This window comes from Gallinula chloropus, assembly GCF_964237585.1.
Source record: "Gallinula chloropus genome assembly, chromosome: Z".
Lineage (NCBI taxonomy): Eukaryota > Metazoa > Chordata > Aves > Gruiformes > Rallidae > Gallinula > Gallinula chloropus.
The window spans coordinates 19,721,354-19,739,013 of record NC_140089.1 but is presented as its reverse complement, the minus strand read 5'-3'; the positions used below and the strand labels follow the sequence as shown (position 1 = coordinate 19,739,013).

Sequence of the window (17,660 nt, the reverse complement as noted above, 5' to 3'; positions counted from 1 at the left end):
ATAAATAGCATAGTGCACACAGGCATAGTCCACCAAGTTCCTACCAAAAGTGGATCAAAACGATTTTTTCCAAGAGTCCTTTCTGTGCAATGTGGTTTAATGCCTCACAGCTCTTCAGTGTGGTTTATTTCATTCCTTTGGCAGTACGCATGCTGTTTAGTAGTTGCTAGTGTTTTCAGTGTATGGTATGGTTTAGCATACGGGGCCCTTGTTTCACTCATTGATTACTGCATTTTGTAGCTTAATATTTCACTGCATGATCTATGCTTGATACAATTTGTTCTTGGGTTGTTTTTCTTGTGAAACACTGTGCACGCAGTAGGTTCTTGTGCAGAATCTGTTGTTTACTGGGGGTTCAATCTCACTTTCCAGGTTGTAGCTGCAGTGCTGTTCCACAGCCTCAGGAGGAGTTATCCCAATCAGATGTAGGGCTCAATAATCATTTAGCTTTGTCTTCCAGGTCAGGGTTTGTGAACTGCTGCTTTAGATAGTGCATTTCTTCCAAATAGCAATCTGAGTGACGTCTGCAACAAACATTTACTCATGTTTCCTCCTGGTTATAACCTGAAAGGTCTCTTCTGTTCAACTGGTACCCTTCCAAGAGTTCAAAGACCGTCATGTGAAATCAAAGGGACAGAACTCTAGGCGTCGCAGATGGAGGCACTTCAGGTTTTCAGATACAGGATGCAGTCCTTCTTAAATCGGGCAAAGCTTAAAGGAAATGGAAGTAAACCTATTGTAATGCTTTGGGACTACACAACACAATGTTGTATTTCAGAAAGGTCAGTCTCCTTGGTGCATGTTGTTAACCTTTTATCTGTATTTAGATCTATATGAGGTATTGAGACGTATTGCCATCAAGCCATGGAGCCCCAAAACTTGCAGTACAGCTGCATATCCAGGTTTTCTCTTAAAAATGCCCTCTCTGCAAACATAAACTTAGTTGAACAGACACTTAATACCATTGGTAAATGGATGAAAGTCATACTATCTGGAGGAGGAGATGTAAGTGCTCATTGCTGGGTTGAACTGCTCACAGACCAAAAGACACAGTATCATTATTTTCTGCAGCAGTCTGAGGACTCAGACACCTTGAATACCAATTCCAACTTGCTCATGTGTGGTGGTTTGACCCTGGCTGGAGGCCAGATGTCCACCAAAGTCGCTCTATCACTCCCCTTTTCAGCTGGACACGGGAAAAAATATATATTGAGAAGATTAGGAGTTGGGATAAGGACAGGGAGAGAGCATTCCATAATCAACGTCATGGGCAAAACAGACTCAACACAGAGCCAAGGAAAGAAATTCTCTCATTTATTACAGTGCACCACACACCCAGTGACACCAGAGTCGGATAATGAGAAGCATGACCACATCTTAAAGCACCTTCCCCCCACCCCTCCCTTCTTAGCAGACTTCACTTTCCTCATGATTTCGCTCCCTTCTTCCCCCTCATTGTGGCACGGGGGGGTGGGGCGTGTGGGTCAGGGAAGTGAGGAACAGGGGATTTCGCTAATTCCTCCTAGCTGTTTTCCTTCTTAGCTGGCAGGGTGAGGGGCGGTGCATGGGATTCATCACACCCTTCCCCTGCTGCAGTCACCCACAGACAACAGTCCTCCATGGACTTTGTCCGTGAGTCCTTTCTGTCGGGGCTTCAGCTCCTCACCAATTGCCTCAGTGCAGCTCCTTTTCACGGGGTGCCAACCTTCCTGGAGCACCTCATCCCCTGCCTACCCTGCCTTCTTCCCTGGCCTTGGAGTCTGCACAGCTCCTTACATCTTCTCACTCCCTTCTCTGGTGGCAAACAGCAGCTGCCAGCGATTTCTTTCTCCTAAATGTGATTCCCAGAGGTGCTGTGACCATCACTGATGGGCTCAGCCTTGGTCAACAATGACTTCGGCCTTGGCTGCTTCTTGCAGAAGCCACCCCTGCAGCCCCCCCTTCTCCACCAGAACCCGGCCACACAAAACTACACCACCATGATTTCTATATAGAATGCCAAGATGCATCATAAAATCTTACCAAGCTACATATCCAGGCCCAGTATATGGTGCAAAGTGTCTAAGAGTGGAGTTCATTAATTCCATCAATCTTTAATGAAGCTTTTCCTCAACAAGTCAGGAGAAAAACCCTATGAGCTGCACCCCAATAGGAGATGAGGTGCCAGTATATGCTTAGGCACTACAGCTGATAAGTCTCTCTTGGAGTTAGACATCATGTCCAGTGACTGCTTGAAGTGCTTACACCCATCTTTTGGGTAATAGTTGAGTTGTTGGGCATTGTGCACAAACTCCCATTTTCCAAGCAAGATTTTAACTGTCATGGTATCAGCTGGACTGCTTTATTGGTTTCCTCTCTGCCTCTCAGTAAATTCATGTCATGAAGAATGCAAGAATTATTCACTTTCTGTGTGAACTTTCTGAGGATTTGTGCTTTTCACAAAGGCTGCAAAATGTGAAATACAGTAAAAGAACGTAGACTTTCATGCTGCCTTCCCTTTCTCTGTATCCCAGAGACTGTACATCCACTTTAGGGACTGTGGTATTTGAACAATGAGTATGAAGTACCCATGTGTCATCTGACAGATGTCATAGTGTCGCACAGACTCTGGAGAGCCAAATGTGATCATGAATCTCCTCCAACAAACACCAAGGTATGCCATCATTAAGCAAAGCTCAATAGCTCATTTATCAAAGAAACAAGGTGGGAGACCCTGATTACAGGAACTAGCTAGTTCTTGCAGATTTATGTAATGGGAATACAGTACTAAGTACCTGCTACTTGTGAAAAGCCAAGGACTGAGAGAACGGGTGCTACCCAAAGATGGGATGAGAGACCTGCTTTGTGAGGCATGTTGGTACAGTAGACATCCGATTAAAGAATGTGTGGTTTTTTAAACCTCATCAGCCACCCATTGTACCACTACCAGTGTGTATTCCGGCTCCTGAGGAACTGAACACCAGCTGTAGTGTGGCTCCCTGCATTGTAAGATACCCAGATGTCATTCACTGTGATATTTGCCTCAACTTTGCACTTATTTTTCAAATAAGCCCTAAGTAATTGGTCTTGAAAGGGAACTAAGCTTTTTGGTTTTGAAAGTTACAACATCACTTACACTTGTTGGAATAAAGCCTCCCACAGACTGAGTGTTATTCTAAAATAATAGACCAATTGAGAAATATGGCAACAGTTAACTTCTATGGGGCACGAATATATGATTTTCAGGAGTAAAAAGAAATGGGTAAAATGCTGAACAATCATTTATAAGAAACAAAACTAAGAATTTTAAGACAATTCCCGTGCTGTGTGGATTACAATGGTGTCTTTTTCTTATTTTTTTTTAAATTTTCAGTGACGGATACCATCAGTGGCTGAGTCTAGAATCTGTTAACTGCTGTATGTTCTCAGATCAAGGCAGTATTACCAAAAGCACGAGCTGGAAAGCCATAAATACTGTTTCTAGTGATTTTCATGCAATCAAATAACCAAACTGTGTAAACACTTCTGAATAGGAGTAAATGAAAAGATAACATTTTCCAGTACTACTAAAGAAATTTAAAACTTTGGTAATCAAAGAAAAAACTTTGACAAATTGTTACAGTAATGTAAGTCAGGCTGTAAGGAACAACAGCAGTTCCAAAGTGCAATAGGTAGATCCAGCCTGATCCCTTAGTTGTAACAGAGGAACGTATAAAATGTTGAAAGGCATCACTAATGAACCCATCACTATTGTGGCAAAGGAATCAAGGTTCTGAAGTTTCTGGGATTAAAACCAAAAGCATAATTCAGGGTGAGGTTTTTTTCTGAAATATTGCAAAGGTGTGTTTTTTCTGGATTTAATCAGCAGAACAGCAGAGAAAACATATGTTTACAAATAAGCAAAGAGACATTATAACTCCCTGAAAATAATTTAAATCAGATCCTGGCAATGTCAGAATAGACAAAACAAAACAACAACAAAAAAATTGAAAGCTGATCTCACTGTTCACAGTACATTTTGGTGATCCTTACAGCAACTTAATTCCTGCAAGGTATTTTATTCCTTTGGGCAGTGTTTCTGACAACCTCTAAACTTATGTGAGTTCTGCTTTTGAAATAAGCACAGGGTGGCTCACTAATTCTAACTTTTTTGCAATCTACAGTGATTGTAATGGTGCCCATATGAGAACGCTCAAGTAAGTACTGAAAAGAAGTGCTACTTGTCCATACAATCTTTCGACACCAACCAATAACTAAAATGGACCTGAGGCAAATTTCATTAAGAAATAAGGCAATCCTCCTTGGCTGTGAGCTTCAACAAGTTACCAAGGAAAGTGATGTGTTTCTTCATTCCGTGTGGTTCTCCCAGGAAGGCTGGACCTTTTCTTCTTTAACACCACAATAGCTCTTGATATCAGTGCTGGGATATCCTGGCTGTGTTTCAGATTCAGAGTGGTCTTAAAAAGTCCTCTCAGTCCTCTCTCACAGAGATATATGCACAGCTTTTTTTAACAGTAGCGATAAGGTTGCGTCTGCTTTCTGTGTGCCAGGAGAGGTTCTGGACTGATGCCTGACAATGTCCCTATTCAGTACATTCATTTGTATTTCACTCCAATGCACTAGATCCCAGCCCCATTTAAATCTAATGGGAATGTATTCCTGACTGCAGTAGAGCCAGAAATTAATCCGAAGTTGTAGCTAGTGTATTAATGGTGCTTTCTTTTCTCCCACCTACTTGATGCAGAGGTCAGGAAGAGGTAAGGGAAAGCAGGCACACTATAAATTCCTCAATGTAACTGTCTCTAAGGGAAATTACGAGCTGCTGGTAGTGTGAGCACCTTTAAGCCTCAGAACTACAGTAGATCACACCACCAATCTGCTTACTTCCAGCCCCACAGTCATCAGGCTGGACAGCTAAACAAACAAACACACACACACACACACACACATTTTTTAGAAAGAAAAAAAAAATTGATTTTGAAAATCACGATTCTTTGACTTCCACGATATAGTGACTTCCATTGCCAAAATACATGACTAATAAACATCCTATAAACAGATGAACCAGAAATGACGAAGCTGGCATGAGATCTGCTTGCTCTGCAGCCAGTACACAGGTTTCACGGACTGAGGAGTGTGAGGATGTCATCTTAGCCTGGCCACCTTTGTCCTATTCACTACGTTTCTAGGAGTCACACCAGATGCAAATGCCCACAGCCGCCCTAAAGGTTACTGCAGAGTGCGTGGTTTTCAAGAACAGCCCTTTCAGCTGTATAATGTAACCTCCAGCAGCAATTTTCTGTGTGAATTAGATAGAAGTGTGTTTTGGTTTGCTTTTACATAGAGCTTCAAGACGTGTTTTTCTAGGGCAAGCCTCAAATTAATACTTCTTTGCTGCAGAGGAAGCTTCTTCCTCTGTGATAGAAGTGACGGAGGCAACAGTGGGCACACTGTCGACCACAGACCTTATCCAAAGGGGGTGAAGATGCACACACACAAATAGGTCTAGCAGAGAAATCTCCGTGGGCACTGCTGCCGGGGGAGATGTTTTCCGCCCGGCCGCGACGGCCACTTCTTCTCCACTTCGTGTTCCCTCCACCGGGGATATCGGAGCACCGAGCGCCTGCCTGCCCAGGGCGTTAAAGCGAGACCTGCTCCGCACCGCCCGGGCTCGCTGGATGGACTGACGGCGGCCGGAGGGGAGGCAGAAGCGGGCGGTGCGGGGTGCGCCGCTGCAGCCGGCTCTGGCTGCCCCCGCCCGCCGGGGTCGGTGGCCCCGCTCCCGGGGACGGGCACGGCTGGCCGCGGGCCCGCCCGCCGCCGCCGCTGCCCGGCCCCTCCGCCCGCCGGGGCGGTGGTAGGTTCCCGCCGTGCCTCCCGGCGCATAAAGGGAGGCGGCGGGGGCCGGCCGGGGGCAGCGGCTGGCGGCGATGGAGCAGCCGGAGATGATGGAGCAGCCGGTGCAGACGGAGACGTGGAAGGCGCAGAGCCTGGAGGAGCTGATCCGCATCCTCCATCGGATATTCGCCGAGGACAAAGTCAGCGTGGAGGAGGTGCAGGCGCTAATGGAATCGTATGAGAGCAACCCCGAGGAGTGGCTGCAGTACGCCAAATTCGACCAGTACAGGTACGAAACACCCCCGAGCAATGAGTCCCCGGCGCCGCGCCCTACACCGTGCAGCGAGGCCGGCGGCGGCGGGGCCGAGCCGCGGTCGGGGAGCAGGGACCACCGGGACGCAGGGGCGGACGCCTTCCCCCCTCCTCCTCGCCCCCCTTCCCCCTCCCCACCGCGACACGACCCGGCTGACAGCCCCTCCGGCAAGGCGCCGAGGAGGTGAAGCGCAAAGGCCCCCCGGGGGCTTAAAGGGGGGAACAGACCGCGCAGCTCCTCGGTGCCCCGCGGCGGGGCCGGGCGGGGGCGGGGAGCGGGCGGGGCGGTGGCGGCCAATGGCGGCATCGGCGGGCGGCTGCCCCGCACCCGGCACCGGCGGTCCCTCGGCTGCGGTGCTGGTGGCCGGCCCCGGCGGGACGGAGGGAGGGGTAGCGCCGGTGCGTGATGCCGCTCCGGCTTGCGGGGGTAACCCGCGGAGGAGACAGAAACGCGCCGACGCAACCTCTTCCCCCTCTCCCACCCCAAAAAAAAAAGTACGTCGACAGCAGAAACCGCTGCTCGGAGGTTGCGCGCAGGTTGCGCGGAGGTTGCGCGGCGTACTGGGGTGGGGGAACAGACGGCTCCAAAGTGAGTGCGTTAGGTATCTGCGGCGGAGCGGGTGTGCCTGTTCCTGGCCTTAGCGGTGGGTCGGGAGCCGTCTGTCCCGGCGATTCAGCGCCTTGCTCCTGCGGGGTGCTGCTGGTCCAGGCTGTCTGCCGCTCGCCAGCTGGACAGAAAATACCTGCTGGGGCTTTGAATTGCTCCTATTTTGTTAACAACTAACTTTTATCTGCCATTGCTGGCCTTCCTGTCTTATTATTCCAATATGAATACATTTTATTTGAGCATTTTCTTAAAGAAAAAAACAACCCAAACAAAACCAAACCCAACCCCCCCCCCCCCCCCCAAGCTTTTCTCCTTAACCTTGCTATCATGAAGACATTGCTCTGGCTTCACTGCTTTTTTAGCCTCCTTTCACCTCATGTTGACTATCCTCCACTCAGAACAAATAAAAAAAATTGTAGCAGAACGTAAGAAACTAAGAATTGGAAAAAAAAAACTTGCTAACATTAGAAGTATGCATGGCAGCTTTTTTTTGGCCAGCCAGACCTGCTGTACAGAAATAACAGCACTTGAAAAGTTCAGTCAAGTACCAGCATTGATTGCTTGTGTTCTGACATCATAGGGAAAATATGTAAATGTAATATAAGCACAAATTGTAGATCCAGTGAGAGGCAGCATATAGATCTGTGTGTTGTACTTTGAAATGAATTTGTTGTGAGCATCCTGTCTTGATAGTCTTATGGGGAAACTAACAAAAAAATCAGTTGATGTCAGTGCAGTTCCTGTGTGCCATTGCTTGCATCTTTTAGGCAAAAGTGAGGCATCTTATCATTGGCATAAATACTTGCTTTACTTGGCAAAGAGTGAATAGCAATGACTAAAGCTAAAATGAAAGCAGAAAGTTCCACTCAGATACTTGCCCAGTAACTGCTAGAAGCCCCAACCCCAGACCAGAAGAGCCTCACTATGGAAAACAATGTGTAGAGCAAAATCCCAGTCCCTTCTCTAGTGAACTTTTCCATACAATAAGATAAGCAGCAGCTCAGGGGAGGCTTGCACAGAGTACAAGGAAACAAGCATAAGATGTTGCTATTAAAGATGTTTCCAAGCTCTTGAGAGCAAACCACAGTCTAGAACACACATATTAATTAAAATCCTTTTGGACCGAGTTTTTTCTGTCCTATCACTAAGTTATCTCATGAAAAAGAAATCTTGCTCTGATATGCTTTGTTTGTAAGTAGATGCTGGCAGAAATTCCCCCACAGGTGTTTCTTCCACATGTGAATGCTACAGGACAAGACGTAGAACTTTCAGGAACAGAGTGGAAGGACTGTGTACAGAAAGCCTGGCATCTTTTTTCTTTGTGTTTTTTTGGCTTTGTACAAATGAGTGCTGTGTAACAGAAGGAAAGTCAAGCATATCTGAAAAGGAGCTGCAGAGGAATGTAACCGTGTATTTTTCTTGATTCTTTGCAGTTCTGTTTCTAATTATAAGCCAGCTGCTGAAGTGACTTCATTCAATAACTATTTTGATTTGATCCTGTCTGCCACATTAGTCTCAGACTCACAGTCCCCAAACCCTAATAATCTACTTAATTCAAAAGCAATATGATAATAAAATATTTAATATGTCAATTTCTTTTCTTCCCTTCCCAGAAAAAGAACTCTTACTACAAAAAGAAAAAAAAAGCTGCCTAAAAATACTTTTTTTCCCATATAAAATTTGTCTGTCAACACAAAGAAGAAAAAATGTTTTTATATGTCATAAACTTCCAGTACAATGTTGGACCTTATCAGCACATTGGTACAGTAAAAAGCAAACACTTTCTATTTCAGGTATACAAGAAATCTTGTGGACAATGGAAATGGAAAGTTCAACTTGATGATCTTGTGCTGGGGTGAAGGGCATGGCAGGTTTGTATCTAAAGATTATAGTTTTAGTAAACAGATATAAAGCCACTGTATCTTTCACTGTCATAGAAAATCCCCACAAATAATCAGCCCTGCATGAGCTATCAGAAAGTGTTTGGAAACTAAGCAGTGCAGAGCTCCTAATTGTATAGAAGTCTTGAATATTTGCCATATGTCTTGCAAGTTTGTACCTCATTGACATTTTCAAAGTGCTCTTGTACAAATGCTCGTGTTTTCCTACCAAATCTGTGCTGTTTCCATCACAGGAAGTTTTTAGTCCCAGAGATACAGTGGGTCCTATGGGCATACAACATACCTGTGCAACACTTGGTTGCAGAAGCAGAACTTGGTGCAGTTTAAATAGTCTTTGTTCTGTCACAGTGTTTAAATCCTGCATCTGTGATGGGAAAAGTAGGTTTGGGTTAGGACTGTGGACTGTGAGGAGCGACTCCCTTTCCAATAGTACTTGGCTTTCTTCAGGCTCACGCGTCCCATCTCCTCCCTCCAAACACACCACACCACTGATGTGACCTCCGGAGCTGTGTGCACAGGCTGTACACTCTGTTCTGTAGTCCTACAAATGTGAGGGCAGGATCTGTCCTTTGGAGGGTCTTTCACAAAATATGGAATAACAGAACTTGCAGGTTTTTCCTGGTTGTTCTTGCATATACACAGAAAACCTAAGGAAATATCAAAGTTGTCGGTTTTTTGTTTTAATTGAGCATGCAATCAAACATTTACAGTATTCTCTAGGGGATGCCATGATGTTATACTCAGAGGGATATAGGAACCTTGCCCAACACCACTGTTCCTTCCAGGCTATTCCCACAAAGCCTGTAATTTATGTCAAACTGTGTTTGAGTTGGATGAGCATTTGCTAGAGCTAGATTGAGACCACAAGTTGTTTTTGCTTCCTACATGAGGAGGATCAGATTGTTCTCACAGCTTGTGGAAGGAGCGTGACAACGTGGCATTTGTGAACTGCTCTGTGCCTGAAGCGAGCTCTGCTCTCTTGGCATCTCAGCTAGTAAGAAACCCTGACAATTGTTTACTGAAAACAGTAACAAGTACCAAGTTCTTGATTGAAACTCATTAGCACTGTACTTCTGGGAGGGTCGAATTCCCCCTTCTCCCTCACCCCTGATGAGTGGAGGAGTCTCTCTTTGTCCCAGTCCCATTGAATTCTGCAAGTTCTGTTAGTCCTCTATTTTAAAAAATAAATAAATAAGGCCAGAACTGAACTGCATATCTACCCCATATGTATCCAGATGTAGCAATTAAAACATACTTCACAGCAAAGGAGACAGGCAGAATCAGATGAGATCCTGCTGTTCTGCTCACATTTTGCCAGACTGTTGGAACTAACAGCTTACTGTGTCTGGTTATACTCAGTGCTATCAGAGTGCTATCAGCACTTTTTCTTCATCAAAATGCCTGTGCACCCCAGCAGTAAAGAGACCATAGAAATTAAGAAGTAGCTTGTTTCTATCCATGTTTCAGGAAGGAGCATGGTGGATCTGAAAACATCAGAGTACTTACAAGTTTGTCCTAGCCTCTCCCTTGGGGCACCGGGGAAGCACTGTGGGGAGCACTGTTTGGTTTCTTGCCCTGCAAGAATTTCTGTGTCCGGAGGAATTTTTTTGTCTGTCCTCCTCCAGACTTCCTCTGTATTGCTCTGTGGCAGAGTCTTAGGTTGATCAATAACTAACTCTTCTCCAAGTCCTGTTTCATGTGAGTTTACCCCAGAGCAGTTATTTCTAAAGCAGCAGTTCAGAGTAGGCATACTTTAGTCACCGAGTCTTTTTCCAAAGACACTTGTGCCATGGTCTTTCATTCTGTGGCAATATGCTGTGCCATTTATTCTGTTTGCTGTACTGAAATTAAATATGTACATCACACTGAGTTGGGTTGTTCTTTTACATATATAGCAGCATCCATGATCACACTGACTCACACTGCTTTATGAAGATCCTCCAGGGAAATCTAAAGGAGACTCTGTTTGAATGGCCTGAGAAAAAAGGCAATGGTGAAATGATTAAGAAATCTGAACGAGTTTTGAGAGAAAATCATTGTGCCTACATTAATGGTAAGCTATTAAGCTTGCTTCAAAGCTTGTTTCAACTACTATCTATCCATGAGTATTATTGTTAACAGAAGAGTTCATCTGGTCTCTGTTCTCCTACAGTATAATATACAGTATACTATAAATATACACTATACGGTATAATACTCTCCTTATGGTATAATACAAGATGGCTTTATGCAGTTTAAGAACATAACACTCTAGATTCTGCACAAATCTATTTATGTTCAGTAAAATAAACAATCAAAAACTCACTCTTAAGACATTGCAGCAATTTCTTGATACTTAAATGTGCTGGGTATCTCCAGACCAAGCAGCCTTCAGCACTGTGTCCCTAATAACTATCTGAAATTGCTTGTAAACACAGACCTTACATAGTATTTTGTGTGAAATAAGTGAGCTACAGTTTAGATACCTTGCTATTATTTTTTTTTCCAAATAAATGATCCTTTTGGTCAGTCATGGAAATCCTAGATCAAAAATGTAAAAGCTGGCAGTGGAATAAATTGACCATCCAGGAGCAGGAGCCCCGATCCTCAGTGCTAATTGTGGTCTGAATTAACAAAAGATTGTAGTGCTGAAGTGCAGCATCAGCAGAATCGAAATGCTCAAATCTACCCAATCTACAAAAAAAAATTGCCTGACTCAGCAGATGCTGGGAGATGACTAAGCCTCCAGCAGCAAGGCTCTCCAGGTACCTAAATACACAGCACTACAGGTGTCTGTAGCTATCACCATCTTGTGTTACGCTGGAGGCCATCCTGGAGTAGGCAGCTGGGTGTATTCCGGTGCTATGAAAGACACCATTCTGTGAATAGCAATGAGTTCAGCAGAACAGAGGCAAAGTGTCAGGCGCTGTTTGCCTCTTACGTGATGAGTTAAAAACTGAAGCACATGCCTTGCAGGGCTGAGATTGGGAGGTCCCCAGCTGGAGGGAACCTCATGTTGGGTTATGGACTAAGCCAGGGTGAGGGCATGGGGACGAAGGACTAGCAATCTGCAGTCCTCTGTTGATGGTATGCCATATTAAATGAAAACACAAAATCCGTAGGACAGGAAATGCAAGAAGGTGCTTGTCACATCTATTGACATTCCCATACCAGGGATGTGGGTTGACAGATTCAGTCAGGTTCTCCTACCTATATGGTTCTTTCTGATGCAAGCAATTGTACCCTCTGTGCATCTGATCCAAAGCTTCCTTGGCTGTTTTAAACAAATTTGTTATCCATTTCTCTGAGGCAGTTTGGGTATCTGCCATGTTTCATGACAGATGTTTTGGTTTAAAAGAAACAGGTGAAACAAGTAGAAGTGTGTTGATTGCTCTAGTTACTTCAACAGTGAGTGACCTTCATGTTTCAATTGCTTGCTTCTTGGTTGCTCTTGTACATTATTTTTAAGGTCAGAACCCTCTAAACAGAGTTTGTTTGAATCTCCCATTAGATAAGCACAGATTCAGGACCTTTTTCCAGTTCTTCTTCTATTTAGATAAACTATGTTAACAACAGTTAGAGCTCTGACACTTCAAATGTGTCAGAGTTAAGAGTGTACTCAGGATTCTTGGAGTATCGTGCCTGTATTGCACAACACAGGTCTAGGTATTATATAACATATTTGTTCAAGTACAAAGGCCTGAGTTGTTTGTACAGCAGGGTCATAAATTTAAATTCAAAGTCTCTTTTAAGTAACTTAGAAATTCCACCTTAGTGTAGATTGGAAATTGTTTGCTTCATGGATGTGATTCTTCATACCTTACATTTTTATGTAATAGCTGGATTTCTACTCCACCATAGTAGAAAGTGCCATTACTTCATTAGTAACCACACAACAAACAGTGCCTTGTTTTATTACGTTCAATAATACTTATTATTCAGTTAAAGTTGGAAGTACACCAGTCACTAGTAATTTGTCACCTTAGTCAAAAGAGCAGACAAGTGAAAAGCCTGTTCCCCAAAGTAATCATTTGGAAGGATTAATTAAGAAACAGATGCTTGCAGCAGAGGACAACAATATCTCTGTACGTAAGTCCATGCCCCAAACACACATAGGTGACCTTTGATGTGACCAATATCATTGTTATCAGGCTGAGAAGCAGCTTTTTCCCTGTAAAATGGCCTGCTAATTTTAGAAACACAAGTCTTCCTGCTTCTGGAGCATCTATAACAGCATCTCCTAGGAAGGTAACCTTGACATCCTTTGGGAATGATAGCTAGGAAATTACTGACATTGTGGCCTTCCTTCAATTTCTCTGGGTTTCTAATGGTCTTTAGGTGCTAATCCAGAAGTTACATGAAGTGCAGAAGGCAGTAATGTGTTTTGAATTAACAGCTTATTTAGGAATAAATGTGCTAGATAACAGCAGTCACGTTTCTTGTACTGAGATACCTGTTGCCCACATACGCACAGGCATGCCTAACTGTCCTAGGTTTAGAAAGCATTTCTGCAGGCAGCTGAGATCTCGTTAACCTTCCCACTAACACAGACTCTCCTTTCATGCCCTGGTTGGTGTAGACTCCATTGGCCTGCACCGTGTGGAGAACATAAGCCACACGGAGACTGCCGTCAGCCTGCATTTGTACAGCCCACCCTTCGACAGCTGTAACACCTTCGATCAGAGGACTGGACACAAGCACAAAGTCAAGATGACTTTCTACAGCCAGTTTGGAGAAAGGACTCTCTGTGTAAGTAGGAGAGAGCACTCAATTTGCACTTCAGTTGTGTGGAGTCCCCTGCTTTATAGCTGGCCTTCTCTTCATCAGGGGAGACTAATTCTGGGCAGAGAATTTATTAATTAATGAGAATTTTGCTACTAGCCAAGCATCTTCAGGCAGCAAATGATGGTAAATGGAACCTAGTCAATGGAAAACTGTAAAGCAGCTATATTGTTTTGGCCAATTTAAGTCATGTGAAACATTTCCTGCCTAAACTGTTGTGCCAAGAAGCATCCCACTTCAAGTCAGTTGCTTTAAACCTTGTAGCTTACTGTAAATTCTTTAATAAAGTTAGATCGATTATTTAAAAATCAAAACTTTGACACACTTGCTCTGAATGTAAACCTCTTGGCTGTTGTCTGCATTCTTGAGCAATGTCATCAGGTTTTATTTGGATAGAAATCTGAAGATCATCTTTGGGGGACACAGCTAGGACATCTGGGAGAGTTTAATAGGATTCCTTTTACTGCTTTTCCATGGGTTGGGAAACATAACTACTCATATAGGGAGAAAAGACAGATTCTTGATGTTCAGCCACAGAGGTTCAAAGACTGGCTTTGTTAGATACAGAACACTTTCACCTTTCACTGAAATTCAGATTGTAAAGGGAAATAAACATGGGAAAATATTGAACAAAACTCTCGCAAGAATTCAGTGTCTGCTTGCTTTCTCTTAGTGCTTATTCTTCTCAAGTGTTTATTGAATACAAAGTATCTAAGATAACAAGCAAGACTAGATGTTTTGAATCAGACTATTTTCCTACCCTTGATCTGTAACCATCTGGCAGTGTTTGTACCTTTTGTGGGAAGCTGGATGTGGTTTACAGGAGAGAGGTAAATCTTAATCATTGGGTCTCTTTCATGAATTCTGGTAAATGGAATTCCAGTAAGGGAAAAAGTGGTATCGAGTTTGAGCCATCCGTCTGCCTGAAATGACTTCATGCTACAAAAACCTTTTGATCTCAGTGAGGGTTTCTGTAAAGCTGACTGGAAAATGAAACTTTCTTTTACTTGCCAGATCTCAAAAGTATGTAGGAAGACAGAGAGCTAGAAGTTAAAAAGGGCCAAGAGAGTAATGTATATTTGTGTATTTTTTATGAGTGAGATCTGCCCAGCTAAAGCACATTCAGTGCTTCTTCTTAACCTTAAATTTTTCTGCAGGTAAAACACACATGTAAATTTCTAGTTGCTTCTGGCCATGGTGAAGTCTTAATCAACTAGAACTCCAGGAATACATAGCAAGTTGTATAGGCCTAATAATTAAAATAGTATGTATTATGTCCAAGGACTTGCCTGTGACAGTAACTGTTCACAAAGTTCAGGTACAAAGCATGTGAAGGCGACTGCAAAAGTTCACTGAGGGAAAATTGATTTTGTCTTGAGTGTCACAGCACATCAGCTCCTGCTGCCTTTCAGGTTGGGGATGGGGGCTATTCTTTCTTTGCAACCTGACTTCCAAGCTGGACTTTTGAGCAGGTTCAGTCAAGACAAAGTAGAGCTGAGTATTAGGAAGAGAGGATAACCTGAAGAAGGAAGCACTCATCATCTGTCCTTTCTGCTGTGGGTTTGCCGGTGGGCACGCAGAGCCAATGGTCAGGTGCACGGGGCCTCTATGGAGCTCTGGCAAGGAGTATGGCCAAGAAACACACAAAGTATTTTACTGCTCTGGGGGTAAAGGCCCATAATAAGATTGTGAAGTAGGTGGTGACTGGTGACAGCAACCTCTCTCCTCTTTCCTTACAGGCGACAGCAGCACCGCAGGAGAACAACTGAGAAGCACCAGCACACGTTTGTGTGAGACCTGCTGAATGTTTAACTGGGGACAGAAGACTTGCACGGCTAAGGCCGGCAGCCAGCTATATTTCTATACCATGTACATGGGAGTACACTAGGGCAGCTTCCAGGCCACCCGCAGTTCCCCCGCGCGAATGCCGGTTCTGGGACACTAAGATAACTAGTGCCATAAACTACTTCAGAGGTTAGTTGCCTTTTCTTAGGCTCCTGTCAGAATAAAGTAGTTTGTTTTCTGATTCTAGCCTCTTTTTAATTCCACTTCTGATGCCACACTGAGAATATCAGAAACATCATCTGACGCAACTTAATAGGCCTAAGTGTATGTATGCTCTCAATGTAATTAATAACTATATGTACCCTCTAAGCTTCCAGTCACTTGTACCTATAGGTAGTTCACTAGATACAACTAACAGCATCCCCCCCACCTTTTTTTTTTTCTTTTTTAATTGAGACTTTTAGGTTTTAATGCTCGAAGCCATTTTGATAGTTTTGTGCATTTTTTACTTTTTATTTTTTACAATTTCATTTGTCAGATCTTGTTTTAAATAGGAGCAATTAAATGCTTCATGCACAATGATTTTCAAACTGATTGGGCAGAGATTTGGGGTTTTAATAAGACTAATCATACTTAATTCAGCTAATGTCCAGTTTCCAAGGTATTCTGTATAGCTACTGGAGAAGGTAACTGAAATAAAAACTGGATTTGTGCACAGATTTCAAAGTTCTCAGCCTTTTTCTCCTGGTAACTGAAATACTCATCACACTGTACCAAAATCCACATTCCTCATGAACATCTAAGACTTTTCCAAGCCACACACTATTAGAAAAGGCTTTAAGAAGTTAAAAGTATTTCAAACATGCAAAGAATCCTGATCCAAATTAAGTCGGTGCGAGTCCTGCCATTGAGTTCACTGATGCTTAGTTTTATCCTCCAGATTTAGTTACAAGGAGAGAACCATCCTGAAAAAAGTTAACTCTAATTAAACATACCACAATTAGCAAAGCTGCCCCACACTGAGGCTATGCCATTAATTTAATGCAACTGGTTCATAAGGCAAACAGAGAATGTACAGGAAGCCTCCTAGTCTTGTAGGTGACTGATGGTTTAAACCAGGCAGCAGTTTAAGTTTAACAGTATTTCCCTCCATATTGAGAAACTCAGAAAATACTTACTGAATATAAAAATGAAACCCTGTGCCCAGGAGGCTGCATCAAATTAAAAAAAGGTTTGAGTAGTGTAACAGTTTTTAAATGAACCTATGTCCTTGGGCTGCAATTACTCCCAGCAGCAAGTGGGGACTATCTGCATGATCTGGACTTGGATACTGTGCCAAAGAGGAGTCAAGGGAATGTGCAGCCCAAAGCTGACATTAGGAGCAATGATGATATCGCAGGCATAAAGAATCCCCTGTGCTTTTCCTAGGCTCCCTCCAGTGTACCCAAATTTAGCGCGTTTCTCTCCCATTCACTATGAACTAATTCCTGAAAAATATTGTCAAGCCAGATTCTAGTCTTGAGCATCTTAATTTGGCATGACTCAGGTTGCTGTGAGAGTGTCACAGCACCAGAGATGAGCTGGGGCTGGCAGTCCAGCCGCCCTGTTGATGCAGGGTCACCTAGAGCAGGTAGCTCAGGACTATGCACAGTTGGGTTTTTAGTATCTCCAAGGAAGGAGGCATCACAGCCTCCCTGGGCAAATTCTTCCAGTGTTTGACCACCCTCACAATAAAAAAGCCTTATGGTTGGATAAAATGTCTTGTACTTCAGTTTGGACTCGCTACCTCTCGTTCTCCTCCCTCATTTCATAGAATATGAGCAGTTTCACTTAGCTAATGTAAAATACAGCACATTCATCATGGTTTTTTGCTTACCAGTTAAAATTAAAGGACAAACCAAACAGCTTGCAGATGACAGATTCAGTCAGGTCAGGGGAATGATCAGAGAGACAGCCAAGAAGCACTGCAGCAGTGAAGGCAGCTATCTGTACCAAGATCCACTGATACAGGAACCTAAGACAGTACTAGAGCAGGCTACACACATGCCTAGCAAGTGTGGCTCAGAAAATATAAGCAGAAAAGGTAACAACTCTCTACCCGAGTTGTCCAAATGTTGTTTAGCTATGGTAAACATGGCATCACACATTGCACAGAATAATACAGGAATTTCAGTGTTTCAGAACAAGGTGCTCACCAGGTACTTACTCCCACCATACCAGAAACATACCAGGTTAGCCTATCCACCACAAAAAGCCCTAATACAGGAATCCTCAAGAGAAGTTATTCATTTGGTCCAGTGTCCTTAGAACACATAACACAACTAGCACTTTTGCTACCTCCTAAACACCAGCTATGCTTCTTGTGCTCTGTAGGGAACAAGAATAAAGCTAATGCCTACAGAAAGCAATACTTAATCAATAAATATGAAGTGATATGGTGGTGCCTTTTCACTTGCACGAATATGTTCATATAACTT

At 43.6% G+C, this 17,660-nt stretch overlaps 1 protein-coding gene across 1 annotated transcript; it reads left to right on the top strand.

Annotated features, from left to right (window-relative positions):
* Positions 1-5,892: 5,892 nt before the first annotated feature.
* On the top strand, positions 5,893-15,902 carry CDO1 (cysteine dioxygenase type 1). Its single transcript, XM_084278234.1, has 5 exons — positions 5,893-6,106; positions 8,530-8,607; positions 10,533-10,690; positions 13,196-13,365; positions 15,138-15,902. Exons 1-5 carry the CDS (start codon positions 5,910-5,912, stop codon positions 15,165-15,167), a joined length of 633 nt encoding a protein of 210 aa, XP_084134360.1. The 5' UTR covers positions 5,893-5,909; the 3' UTR covers positions 15,168-15,902.
* The last annotated feature ends 1,758 nt before the right edge of the window (positions 15,903-17,660 follow it).